This window comes from Phocoena phocoena, chromosome X (assembly GCF_963924675.1).
Source record: "Phocoena phocoena chromosome X, mPhoPho1.1, whole genome shotgun sequence".
In the NCBI taxonomy this organism is placed as follows: domain Eukaryota; kingdom Metazoa; phylum Chordata; class Mammalia; order Artiodactyla; family Phocoenidae; genus Phocoena; species Phocoena phocoena.
This window is the reverse complement of record NC_089240.1, coordinates 104,944,538-104,958,029: the sequence shown is the minus strand read 5'-3', so window position 1 is coordinate 104,958,029 and position 13,492 is coordinate 104,944,538. Positions and strand designations below refer to the sequence as shown.

The following is a 13,492-nucleotide window of genomic DNA, read 5'->3' as shown; positions in this document are numbered from 1 at the left end:
AGTCTAGGTCATGAGACCAAAGTGATGTATAAAAAGCAGAAGGAAGGATGGGAGTGGAAGACGGGTCCCTCTAAAAGTAAGAAGAGATTAGGTATGCAGATTGGGAGAGGCCAAAGTAGCAGAAAAGAAAAAAAAGGCAATTCTAAAGGAAAGATGATGTATGAGTATCTACTGTATTCCTTGCATTTTCATACATATTCTATTTTATCCTCATAACAACTTTATGAGATAGGAATCACTATTATCATCCTCCCCATTTGGCAGACGAGAAAACTTATCCAAATTAACACAGCTAATAAGGGTAGAGCCAAAAGTTGAACCCAAGTAATCTTGCTCTTACCTTCTATGATTTACCACCTTCAACTTAGATATGTAACAGATGCTCATATTAATAGTTCAGCTAATGATAAGCAAAATAGGTGAAGCATTGACATTCTTAGAAGATTCTTGAGAGCATTAAAGGTCTCAAGAACTTTGTTCGGAAGACTTTGGGAGATGAAGAGAGGGTTTCCTCTGATTCCCCTCAAGGTAAGAGTTTGTTCATTTATGGATACCATAAGGCAGAAATAAGCATTTTACATAAGCTACAATAGTCTTCCATCTATGAATAGGACGGGTCTGACTTATTACGGATTAATGGTCTCCAGACAAGTATGCCCTCTCCCTTGGGTGTTTTATGCTAACTCTCACGTGACTTTGTAACCTGTTCTTATTGACTCTTGCCAATGGAGACCATTTGTGGTGGGGGAAATCCCAAAGGAATTAATCATCCACAGAGCATTCTATTGGGTATTGCAATAGTTTAGATGGATTGTTGGCTACAGATCCACCTTCCACCACCATGGCAATTAATGAGCCACCCAGACAGTGTTTACTATATATAATAGCTAGGTGGGAAGAGGAGAAATCAGTCAGGGTTCTGCAGAGAAACAGAACCTCTGTGTGTGTGTGTGTGTGTGTGTGTGTGTGTGTGTGTGTGTGTGTGTGTGTGCATATATGCAGGTACATATGCATGCATATGTGTGTATATACATATGTGTGTATATTATACATATGTATTATAATATGTACATGTGTATTATATGTATAATACATATTATACATACATATAATGTATATTATATGTATGTATAATATATATACAGTTGGCCCTTGAACAACATGGATTTGAACTGCATGGGTCCACGTGTGGATTTTTTTCAATAAACATGTATTACAGTACTACATGATTCGCAGTCTGTTGAATCCATGGATGTGGAACTGTGGATATGGAGGGCCAACTGTAAAGTTATAAGCAAATTTTCAACTGTGCTTGGGGGGTAACCCTAACCCCCACGTTGTTCAAGGGTTAACTGTATATAGAGAGGGAGAAAGAAAGAGATTTCAAGGAATTGCTTATGTGATTGTGGGGATTGGCAACTCCGGAAACTGCAGGGTAAGCTAGCAGACTGGAATCTCTCGGCAACGAGTAGATGCTACGTACGCAGTCTTGAGGCAGAAATCCTCTTCCTCTGAAAAACTTCAGTTTTGCTCTTTCAACTAATTGAATGAGGCCCTCCCACATTATCAAGGGTAATCCCCTTTACTTAAACTCAGCTAACTGTAGATATTAACCACATCTACAAAATACCTCCCCAGCAACACCTAGATTAGTGTTTGATTAAATAACTGGGTACTGTAGCCCAACAAAGTTGACACATAAAACTAACCCAACACAGGATGCTTAGGGGAAGTTCCCAGGAGAACTTAAAACTCAGTATCTGCTTATGGATATAATAAAAAACTGGCCTAGGGTTCATCTGAACTACAAGAGAAGACATCTGTAAATTTAATAGGGCAATGGATCTAATTTGAGAAGAAAGTTAACATTTGTTGAGTCCCTACTATATGCTTGGTTCTTAAGTCTTTATCTTATTTACTCGCTTATGGTAGTAGCTGAGTAATAGACCATATTAGCCCCATTTTCCTAATGAGGAAACTGAAGTTCATGAAGGTTAAATAATTAGCCCAAAGACACAAAGTTAACATGGCAAAGCTTGAATTTTGAGATTTGAACCCAGGTGTGTATGAAGCCAAAATCACATTCTTTCTACAAAACAAGAAGCCTGGCCTGTCTGCTTAATCTTTCTAGAAGTAGAGAATAATTCCCAGGTACATATGTTCTTGTTTGGGTAGTTTATTTTGTTTCCGTGTTTGCATTTGTTTTTGTTTTCAAATAAATAAGCAGTTCAGTTTTAAGGGCTCAAGAGCTGAGGTTTGGGTGAGGCAAATAAACTTGCCCAAGGACACAGTTGAATCAGTGTAGAATGTGAACCAGAGAAAAGGTCTCTTGACAAGCAATGTAGGATTTTCCCCCACTACGCTTGCCTTAAACTCCTCCTGTATTATCATGAATTCAGCCTCTCTGTCTTAAACCATAAGCTGTTTGGGGTTTTCTTTTTTTTACTTCAAACTTGAATTATTTTCTAAAGCTAATGCAGTTCTTCAAATCCTCTTTTTGGAAACTGCCTTAATATTACAGCTACTTGACTGAAAAAGCAACAATAAAAAATACAGTGTTAGCTATCCTTTGTTACTGTCCACTTATCTTTACATGAAAGATTTCTGCAACAGGACACAATTGGTAATACTATAATAAATATAATAAATGTCATATGAAGGGAGTGGTGAGATATCCATAATTAAGTCTGATTCACTATCAGAGCATTTAACCATTGAAAAGTGTTTTAAGAAAGTTCTTTTTTTTTTTTTAAACACAGAATTGCTTACATCTCTCTCCTGTGGATTTAAGTTGCTTTGAATATTAAGGAGTATCCATTGCCCTTTATCCATTTTTAAGATATAATGATAATTTATCATTATCTTGTATACATAGTATTTTATGCTTTTTGAATGCTTTCAAGTACATTATCTCAAAGACATCATTGTTCTTAAAAGAGCAGGAAGGTAGAGCCATCTAGTGCAGAATGAACTGAAATCTGAGTCTGTTATGCTCCAGCTGAAGAGTCATTTCAGAGACCACATCAGGAGATGGACTTACAGAAGAGGTAGTCTTGTTTAGTCAGAGATATGGAAGGAGTTGTCAGTGGAGATGGACAGGGTCCATTGCAGACTTCCTTACAACAGGAAACAAAGAGGCATTCTAGAGCGAACCAGAAATCCTAAATCTAGAGTTCAAGTAGAATCAGGCGCCAAAGAGGGCAGCCAGATATGGAGGGTTCAAGCATGGTATTGTTCAAGAAAATTTCACTGAACAAATTTCCTCAGCTGGTATCTCTCTCCAAATGCCATCTCAAAGTCACCATCAGGTTTCTGACACTATGTTTGTGACTGTGAACAAGGTATTTAACCTTTTGGCTCCTTACTTTTATTGAGTTACATTATAGGAATTTTTTTAAGATGAATAATGCAGCATATTACAGATGTTGCTTAATGTTCAATGGCCATGTTTCAGTTCTCTCTTGCACAGGGAGGAGCAGTGATGTCAGATTTGGCTTTGCAGAAATACATGCAGTGATTTTGTTTAAGAAAGCATTAAAATTGATTTATAAATCCTAAGTGAATATCAACTGGTGATGTGGAATTTTTTCTCACCAAGTCTACTGGATAGTGAAAAGAACACTCCATGGAATGAATATTTAGTTAGATGGAATAGAAGGAATAAAATAGAGAATACAAATGGTTATAGTTGCATCCCAAGAGAAGGAAAGAGCACTGAAATTACCTGTTTTTTAAACTTTAATTTTATTTTAGTTGTTCATTTGGTTGAAATATCTTCTGTTTTTCCTTCTCAGCTTTGACCTCGTAGCTGTCGGTGGTATCTCTGTCGTCTTAATCTTTGATCGGTCACCTTTTCTACCTGAGAAGAGGACGCTCTGGTTGCCTTGGAATCAGTTTATTGTGGTGGAGAAAGTGACCATGCAGAGAGTTTTATCAGACCCACCATCCTGCGATATCTCCAACTTTATCAGCCCAAACCCTATTGTGCTTCCTTCACCACTCACATCATTTGGAGGGTCCTGTCCAGAGAGGGGAACTATTGTTCCTGAGCTGCAGGTGGGTACATTGACCTTGAAAGTATAAAATCATAGTATCCATGGCGTGCTCAACAGTGTATAATGGCTAGATTCCTTTTCCTGGTACTCCTGCCAGCCCTAAAATGTGCTGCCCTTCATTTTCCAAGAGAAGCCTTCAAATGTAATCTCTCTGGCACACATTTGCAAGGTGATTGGCCAGGGTTATAAGGTGCTATCTCTGGCCATGGAACAAAGCAAGATGAACTAGCTGTCCTGAGGATTAGACCCCAAACCTTGACCTGATGAACACTGTGTTCAAAAGAACAAAGCTTGCTGGCTCAATAGTGATAACACTGTAATCAATGAGGTGGGACCATTTGTGGTTCTGAAATTAAAGCTCCTTAAGAAATCTAGTTTTCCCCCACTGTCTAAATTGCGTCCGCTGTCATTGTTCTTAGAAGTCATGACAACTCCTCTTGTTCAGCTGTGTTTAGTAAAGGTAGTTGTCAAGCCTATGCATTTTCTCTAAAACTGCTTTCTAAGTGTTCAAGCTTTATAGTCAGAGGAAGACATTTTTGAAACTTCATATATTAGGATTCCTGAGCATTTTTCTTTTTTTTTTTTTTTAGACATCTTTATTGGGGTATAATTGCTTTACAATGATGTGTTAGTTTCTGCTTTACAACAAAGTGAATCAGTTATACATATACATATGTTCCCATATCTCTTCCCTCTTGCATTTCCCTCCCTCCCACCCTCCCTATCCCACCCCTCTAGGTGGTCACAAAGCACCGAGCTGATCTCCCTGTGCTATGCGGCTGCTTCCCACTAGCTATCGATTTTACATTTGGTAGTGTATATATGTCCATGCCACTCTCTCACTTTGTCCTAGCTTACCCTTCCCCCTCCCCGTATCCTCAAGGCCATTCTCTAATAGGTCTCTGTCTTTATTCCTGTCTTGCCCCTACGTTCTTCATGACCATTTTTTTTTTTTTAGATTCCATATATATGTGTTAGCATACGGTATTTGTTTTTCTCTTTCTGACGTACTTTACTCTGTATGACAGACTCTAGGTCGACCCACCTCACTACAAATAACTCAAATCCGTTTCTTTTTATGGCTGAGTAATATTCCATTGTATATATGTGCCACATCTTCTTTATCCATTCATCTGTTGATGGATACTTAGGTTGCTTCCACGTCCTGGCTATTGTAAATAGAGCTGCAATGAACATTTTGGTACATGACTCTTTGTGAATTATGGTTTTCTCGGAGTATATGCCCAGTAGTGGGATTGCTGGGTCGTATGCTGGTTCTATTTTTAGTTTTTTAAGGAACCTCCATACTGTTCTCCATACTGGCTGTATCAATGTTCATTCCCACCAACAGTGCAAGAGGGTTCCCTTTTCTCCACAACCTCTCCAGTATTTATTGTTTGTAGATTTTTTTGATGACGGCCATTTTGACTTCTGTGAGATGATATCTCATTGTAGATTTGATTTGCTTTTCTCTAATGATATATGATGTTGAAAATTCTTTCATGTGTTTGTTGTCAATCTGTATATCTTCTTTGGAGGAATGTCTATTTAGGTCTTCTGCCCATTTTTGGATGGGTTTTTTTTTTTTATTTTTGATATTGAGCTCCATGAGCTGCTTGTAAATTTTGGAGATTAATCCTTTGTCAGTTGCTTCATTGGCAAATATTTTCTCCCATTCTGAGGGTTGTCTTTTGGTCTTGTTTATGGTTTCCTTTGCTGTGCAAAAGCTTTTAAGTTGCATTAGGTCCCACTTGTTTATTTTTGTTTTTATTTCCATTTGTCTAGGAGGTGGGTCATAAAGGATCTTGCTGTGATTTATGTGATAGAGTGTTCTACCTATGTTTTCCTCTAAGAATTTGATAATGTCTGGCCTTACCTTTAGGTCTTTAATCTATTTTGAGTTTATTTTTGTGTATGGTGTTGGGGAGTGTTCTAATTTCATTCTTTTACATGTAGCTGTCCAGTTTTCCCAGCATCACTTATTGAAGAGGCTACCTTTTCTCCACTGTATATTCTTGCCTCCTTTATCAAAGATAAGGTGACCATATGTGCGTGGGTTTCTCTCTGGGCTTTCTATCCTGTTCCATAGATCTGTATTTCTGTTTTTGTGCCAGTACCATACTGTCTTCATTACTGTAGCTTTGTAGTATAGTCTGAAGTCAGGGAGCCTGATTCCTCCAGCTCCATTTTTCGTTCCCAAGATTGGTCTGGCAATTCGGGGTCTTTTGTGTTTCCATACGAATTGTGAAATATTTTGTTTTAGTTCTGTGAAAAACGCCAGTGGTAGTTTGATAGGGATTGCATTGAATCTGTAGATTGCTTTGGGTAGTAGAGTCATTTTCACAGTGTTGATTCTTCCAATTCAAGAACATGGTATATCTCTCCATCTATTTGTATCATCTTTAATTTCTTTCATCAGTATCTTATAGTTTTCTGCATACAGGTCTTTTGTCTCCTTAGGTAGGTTTATTCCTAGATATTTTATTCTTTTTGTTTTAATGGTAAATGGGAGTGTTTTCTTAATTTCACTTTCAGATTGCTCATCATTAGTCTATAGGAATGCAAGAGATTTCTGTGCATTAATTTTGTATCCTGCTACTTTTCCAAATTCATTGATTAGCTCTAGTAGTTTTCTGGTAGCATCTTTGGGATTCTCTATGTATAGTATTGTGTCATCTGCAAACAGTGACAGCTTTGCTTCTTCTTTTCCGATTTGGATTCCTTTTATTTCTTTTTCTTATCTGATTGCTGTGGCTAAAACTTCCAAAACTATGTTGAATAAGAGTGGTGAGAGTGGGCAACCTTGTCTTGTTCCTGATCTTAGTGGAAATGGTTTCTGTTTTTCACCATTGAGGACAATGTAGGCTGTGGGTTTGTCATATATGACCTTTATCATGTTGAGGAAAGTTCCCTCTGTGCCTACTTTCTGGAGGGTTTTTATCATAAATGGGTGTGGGATTTTGTCAAAAGCTTTCTCTGCATCTATTGAGATGATCATATGGTTTTTCTCCTTCAATTTATTAATATGGTGTATCACGTTGATTGATTTGCGTATATTGAGGAATCCTTGCATTCCTGGGATAAACCCCACTTGATCATGGTGTATGATCCTTTTAATGTGCTGTTGGATTCTGTTTGCTAGTATTTTGTTGAGGATTTTTGCATCTATGTTCATCAGTGATATTGGCCTGTAGTTTTCTTTCTTTGTGACATCTTTGTCTGGTTCTGCTATCGGGGTGATGGTGGCCTCGTAGAATGAGTTTGGGAATGTTTCTCACTCTGCTATATTTTGGAAGAGTCTGAGAAGGATAGGTGTTAGCTCTTCTCTAAATGTTTGATAGAATTCGCCTGTGAAGCCATCTGGTCCTGGGCTTTTGTTTGTTGGAAGATTTTTAATCACAGTTTCAATTTCAGTGCTTGTGATTGGTCTGTTCATATTTTCTATTTCTTCCTGGTTCAGTCTTGGAAGGTTGTGCATTTCTAAGAATTTGTCCATTTCTTCCAGGTTGTCTATTTTATTGGCATATAGTTGCTTTTGGTAATCTCTCATGATCCTTTGGATTTCTGCAGTGTCAGTTGTTACTTCTCCTTTTTTATTTCTAAATCTATTGATTTGAGTCTTCTCCCTTTTTTTCTTGATGAGTCTGGCTAATGGTTTATCAGTTTTGTTTATCTTCTCAAAGAACCAGCTTTTAGTTTTATTGATCTTTGCTGTCGTTTCCTTCATTCCTTTTTCATTTATTTCTGATCTGATCTTTATGATTTCTCTCCTTCTGCGAACTTTGGGGTTTTTTTGTTCTTATTTCTCTAATTGCTTTAGGTGTAAGATTAGGTTATTTATTTGAGATGTTTCTTGTTTCTTAAGGTACGATTGTATTGCTATAAACTTCCCTCTTAGAACTGCTTTTGCTGCATCCCATAGGTTTGGGGTCATCATGTTTTCATTGTCATTTGTTTCTAGGTATATTTTGATTTCCTCTTTGATTTCTTCAGTGATCTCTTGGTTATTAAGTAGTGTATTGTTTAGCCTCCATGTGTTTGTATATTTCACAGATTTTTTTTCCCTGTAATTGGTCAGAAAAGGTGCTTGATATGATTTCAATTTTCTTAAATTTACAGAGGCTTGATTTGTGACCCAAGATGTGATGTATCCTGGAGAATGTTCCATGAGCACATGAGAAGAAAGTGTATTTTGTTGTTTTCAGATGGAATATCCTATAAATTAAGTCCATCTTCTTTAATGTATCATTTGAAGCTTGTGTTTCCTTATTTATTTTCATTTTGGATGATCTGTTCATTGGTGAAAGTGGGGTGTTAAAGTCCCGTACTATGACTGTGTTACTGTCGATTTCCCATTTTATGGCTGTTAGTATTTGCCTTATGTATTGAGGTGCTTCTATGTTGGGTGCCTAAATATTTACAATTGTTATATCTTCTTCTTGGATTGATCCCTTGATCATTATGTAGTGTCCTTCTTTGTCTCTTGTAATCGTCTTTATGTTAAAGTCTATTTTGTCTGATATGAGAATTGCTACTCCAGCTTTCTTTTGATTTCCATTTGCATGGAAGATCTTTTTCCATGCCCTTACTTTCAGTCTGTATGTGTCCCTAGGTCTGAAGTGGGGCTCTTGTAGACAGCATATATACAGGTCTTGTTTTTGTATCCGTTCAGCCAGTTCATGTGTTTTGGTTGGAGCATTTAATCCATTTACATTGAAGGTAATTATCGATATGTATGTTCCTATTACCATTTTCGTAATTGTTTGGGGTTTGTTATTATAGGTCTTTTCATTCTCTTGTGTTTCCTGCCTTGAGAAGTTCCTTTAGCGTTTGTTGTAAAGCTGGTTTGGTGGTGCTGAATTCTCTTAGCTTTTGCTTGTCTGTAAAGATTTTAATTTCTCCGTCACATCTGAATGAGATCCTTGCTGGGTAATCTTGGTTGTATGTTTTTCTCCTTCATCACTTTAAATATGTCCTTCCAGTCCCTTCTGGCTTGCAGAGTTTTTTCTGAAAGATCAGCTGTTAACCTTATGGGGATTCCCTTGTGCGTTATTGTTGTTTTTCCCTTGCTGCTTTTAAAATTTTTTCTTTTTATTTAATTTTTGATAGTTTGATTAGTATGTGTCTTGGTGTGTTTCTCCTTGGATTTCTCCTGTTTGGGACTCTCTGTGCTTCCTGGCCTTGATTAACTATTTCTTTTCCCATATTAGGGAAGTTTTCAACTATAATCTCTTCAAATATTTTCTCAGTCCCTTTCTTTTTCTCTTCTTCTTCTGGGGCACCTATAATTTGAATGTTGGTGCATTTATTGTTGTCCCAGAGGTCTCTGAGACTATCCTCAATTCTTTTCATACTTTTTTCTTTATTCTGCTCTACAGTAGTTATTTCCACTATTTTATCTTCCAGGTCACTTCTCCGTTCTTCTGCCTCAGTTATTCTGCTATTGATCCCTTTTAGAGGATTTTTTATTTCATTTATTTTGTTGTTCATCATTGTTTGTTCACTTTTTAGTTCTTCTAGGTCCTTGTTAAACGTTTCTTGTATTTTCTCCATTCTATTTCCAAGATTTTGGATCATCTTTACTATCATTATTCTGAATTCTTTTTAAGCAGCGCTCTTAATCCCCTCTCCTCACGCACCAGGGAACAAAGAGGCAAGAAAAAGTCTCTTGCCTCTTCGGCAGGTCCAGACTTTTCCCCAGACTCCCTCCCGGCTAGACGTCTGAAGCCCGAGCCTCAGCTCCCAACCCCGCCCGCCCTGGCGGGTGAGCAGACAATCCTCTCGGGCTGGTGAGTGCCAGTCGGCACCGATCCTCTGTGCGGCAATCTCTCCGCTTTGCCCTCCGCACCCATGTTGCTGCGCTCTCCTCTGTGAACCCGAAGCTTCCCCCTCCGCCACCCGCAGTCTCCGCCCACGAAGGGGCTTCCTAGTGTGTGGAAACCTTTCCTCCTTCACAGCTCCCTCCCTCTGGTGCAGGTCCTGTCCCTATTCTTTTGTCTCTGTTTTTTCTGTTTTCTTTTGCCCTGCCCAGGTACGTGGGGAGTTTCTTGCCTTTTGGGAGGTCTGAGGTCTTCTGCCAGCGTTCAGTAGGTGTTCTGTAGGAGTTGTTCCACATGTAGATGTATTTCTGATGTATTTGTGGTGAGGAAGGTGATCTCCACGTCTTACTCTTCCAGCATCTTGAAGCTCCTCCTGTAAAACTCTATCTTTTCAGACCCCCTGTGTGGCCTCAGTAACTTGATAGTTTCCAGCTCCCCCGAGGTTTCTCTTGATTGAGTGCTTTTTCAGTATACCATGACCCCTGCTGTGCGCAGAGCTGCTCGCCGAGCCTGGGCCGGGTCCCGGTGCCCGGACTCACCCGGCCTCTACGTGGCCACGCACTGCAAAGCGGGCTGTAGCTCGCTGCCACCTCCACCATCCGTGAGGGTACAACCACGCCTGAGCTGCTGGTAGGGCGTAGCCCAGAAGTGGCAGCCTGAGGATTTTTCTTTATTGATCATTCAGTATTTTCAGTTCAATTCTAAGTCATTCAGATATCCATAGTACAATTTTCTCACTATGTTATAGAAACATTTTAATGGTACTTTAATTTTAATATTTTAATGATAGTTTAATGTCCACAGAAATGGACTCATAAATCAGACAGATCCAGGATTCAAGTATACTCAAGAAGAGGTAAATGAACAGTCAAAGATTGAATTGTTTTTTTCTTGCATCACAACATCCCCACCAGCTGTTAGCACTTCCCAGAGGACCACTTGAGAAAGGCTCACAAAAAATGGTACCCTCCACAAAAAGGAGTCTGGAGAGTTGCCACTCCTGTCTTTTCTATTGTTTTCCGAAGAAAGGAAGAAAAAACTAGATAGTATTTAATGAGTACCTTGGGCGGGTACACCAATCCTTTCACAGATATTAGGAAGCATGGGTCTCTTTCAATACAAGTTTTCAGACTGCTCTAGGATTGCATGATTCCTTAGGGGAATGAAATACCACAGTGGTGAGTGTCATGCTATCCTTCACGATTGTACTTCTGCCAGCATCTAAGAAGACAGAGCCAGTGGACAGCTTTGGTATCAAATCGCTAATGTAGGGCTTCCCTGGTGGCGCAGTGGTTGAGAGTCCGCCTGCCGATGCACGGGACACGGGTTCGTGCCCTGGTCCGGGAGGATCCCACGTGCCGCGGAGCAGCTGGGCCTGTGAGCCACGGCCACTGAGCCTGCGCATCCAGAGCCTGTGCTTCGCAACGGGAGAGGCCACAACAGTGAGAGTTCTGCGTAACACACACACACAAAAAAATAGCTAATGTAAAGGAAGAAAAACTGGGCAAAGAATAGACAAAAGGGATTTGTGCCCTCAGAAAGAAAAGAATAACTAGAAATCCTGGACTATATGAGATAGAGTGTGTTTAACAATAAGTTCTACTATGTGCACCAGTTTGGAAAAGGAAGAAGGGACAAGGTTCTAAGGTAAAAGTGAATAAGGGCACCAAAATATCCACACTATCCATGTCCCCTTAAATGTGTTAAATAGGATGGGCTCTTTCTTCAGCTGTATTTGAAAAGTTGAAAGTCACAGAATACAAGATGTAGTTTTAGTGACCCCTTTGGTTAACTCCATCCATGCTAATAAACAAATAAGTAATAGTAATTAATTAAGGAAGCCAAGAGTTATTTTCACTCTGGGACCAACGTTTGTAAAAGATTTGCAGAGGAGTTAGTGGGAGTTATTTGCTTCTCAGTCACAGGTGCCAGCTTGGAAAAACTTGTTGCTAGCTATTGATACATCCAAACACAGAGAAATATGCAAGCAAAATTTGATTAAAAAGTTGGCCCTCGGGGTCATTGCAAAGCTCCAAAGAAGGCAAGTTTGATGGCATCAGGAAAGATTAGTTCTAGGGACACCATAATCTCTGTCATAAAATATCACTTGCTGGGCCTGCTTCCAGAGTCCTTCCTCTTAGAGAGCCTAACCTGAATAAGAGCTACAACAGTGGTTTGTGATATATAACTTAACACATCGAACAAGCTTTTGTGTCTGAATATATGAGAAAAAACCTTTGATGGAACCCATAGCACTGAAATCCTTGACCTTCAGCGCTGTGATCTTCTCCAACTCCTACAAAGCAATTTTTGGAACATTGTTGAAAAACCAAAATTGTTATTTTCACAGTCTCTCCTGGCAGGAAAAAAAGGAGAGCAATCCTCAAGATAGGCTAAACGTCTTGTCCGCATGCAGATTTGGTGCAAAATTCGAAACCTATGGCCTCACAAAGATTCTAGACCAAATGCCTTGACATCCATAATCCCTTTAAGCTCTCTCCTCTGGCATGTTTCTAAGACAAAAGCATGCAGTATCCTTGCCTACCTGTGACCGCTGATAAGAGCCAATGTGACTTTTTTTCTTTCAGGTTGTACAGGAGGAGATCCCCATTCCTTCCAGCTTTGTGAGGCTGAGTTACCTAAGCAGCCGCACCCCCGGGTATAAAACCCTGCTTCGGATCCTTTTAACACATTCAACCATTCCTGTGGGGATGATAAAAGTACACCTCACAGTAGCTGTGGAAGGGCGACTCACACAGAAGTGGTTTCCCGCTGCAATTAATCTTGTCTACACATTTGCTTGGAACAAGACCGACATCTATGGACAGAAGGTTTGGGGCCTGGCAGAGGCTTTGGGTATGTTGAAATAATTCTGTGTAAATAGCAGTGTTGTGTTCACAAAACAGAAAGTACTAGCTGCATATTAATTTGTATTTGGAATAATTATGTGTTTTCTTCTATTTGAGGGATCTAAGGCACTTTTTCATTTAAACACTCCCTTTGGGCCTGTTTAGAGTTCCCTTTTGACACATTTTTGCTTCAAAACGATTTTAGTTCCTCTTTCATGATGGCTGCATACCAGTGGAATCACACAATATCTGACTTGTAACTGTCTCCAGAGCTGAGTGTTGCCTTCTAACTGTGACCTTTGGTGTGGCGTTCTTCAGGTCATGCTTTCATATTTGACATTTAGACTGTCATTTCCACTTAGAAAATACAAAAGTTTAACTTACAGGCATCTCCACGTACTATTTTTTATGTCTAGGATAGTTAGACTCCATTAACTTGTTACTGTGGTAGGTTAAATAAAAAGTCATCCTGCCTTCCTAGTCCTTTTGACTTTAAAACCTAGAATCTTACAAATAGTGGGGACCTTAAGAGGTCCTTGGGGGTCTGTGATCTTCAGATATTTAATTCCTTCAGACAAACGGCATTTTTTAAAAATGAGACTGAGACAGATTTGCCAACTTTTTATTTTGCCAAGTAAGAATATTTTTTAAAGGAAAAAAAAAAAAGCCCCTACAATCTACTATTGCCTACCAGTACCATAATTTCATCAAGGAGGAATACCGTAGCATCAAAAAAAGGAATAGTCTGTCTTAAGAAATGGTAGTAAGC

The 13,492-nt window shown here is 39.1% G+C and overlaps 1 protein-coding gene across 4 annotated transcripts in view; it reads left to right on the top strand.

The window, feature by feature from the left end:
• Positions 1 to 13,492, top strand: part of TENM1 (teneurin transmembrane protein 1) — a 572,765-nt gene that overhangs the window by 421,076 nt on the left and 138,197 nt on the right. For all 4 annotated transcript variants that reach the window (XM_065900559.1, XM_065900557.1, XM_065900558.1 and 1 more), the window contains 2 exons: positions 3,795 to 4,056; positions 12,463 to 12,730. In XM_065900559.1, the coding sequence (XP_065756631.1) occupies positions 3,795 to 4,056; positions 12,463 to 12,730 (530 nt within the window). The remainder of the gene's footprint in view (positions 1 to 3,794; positions 4,057 to 12,462; positions 12,731 to 13,492) is intronic.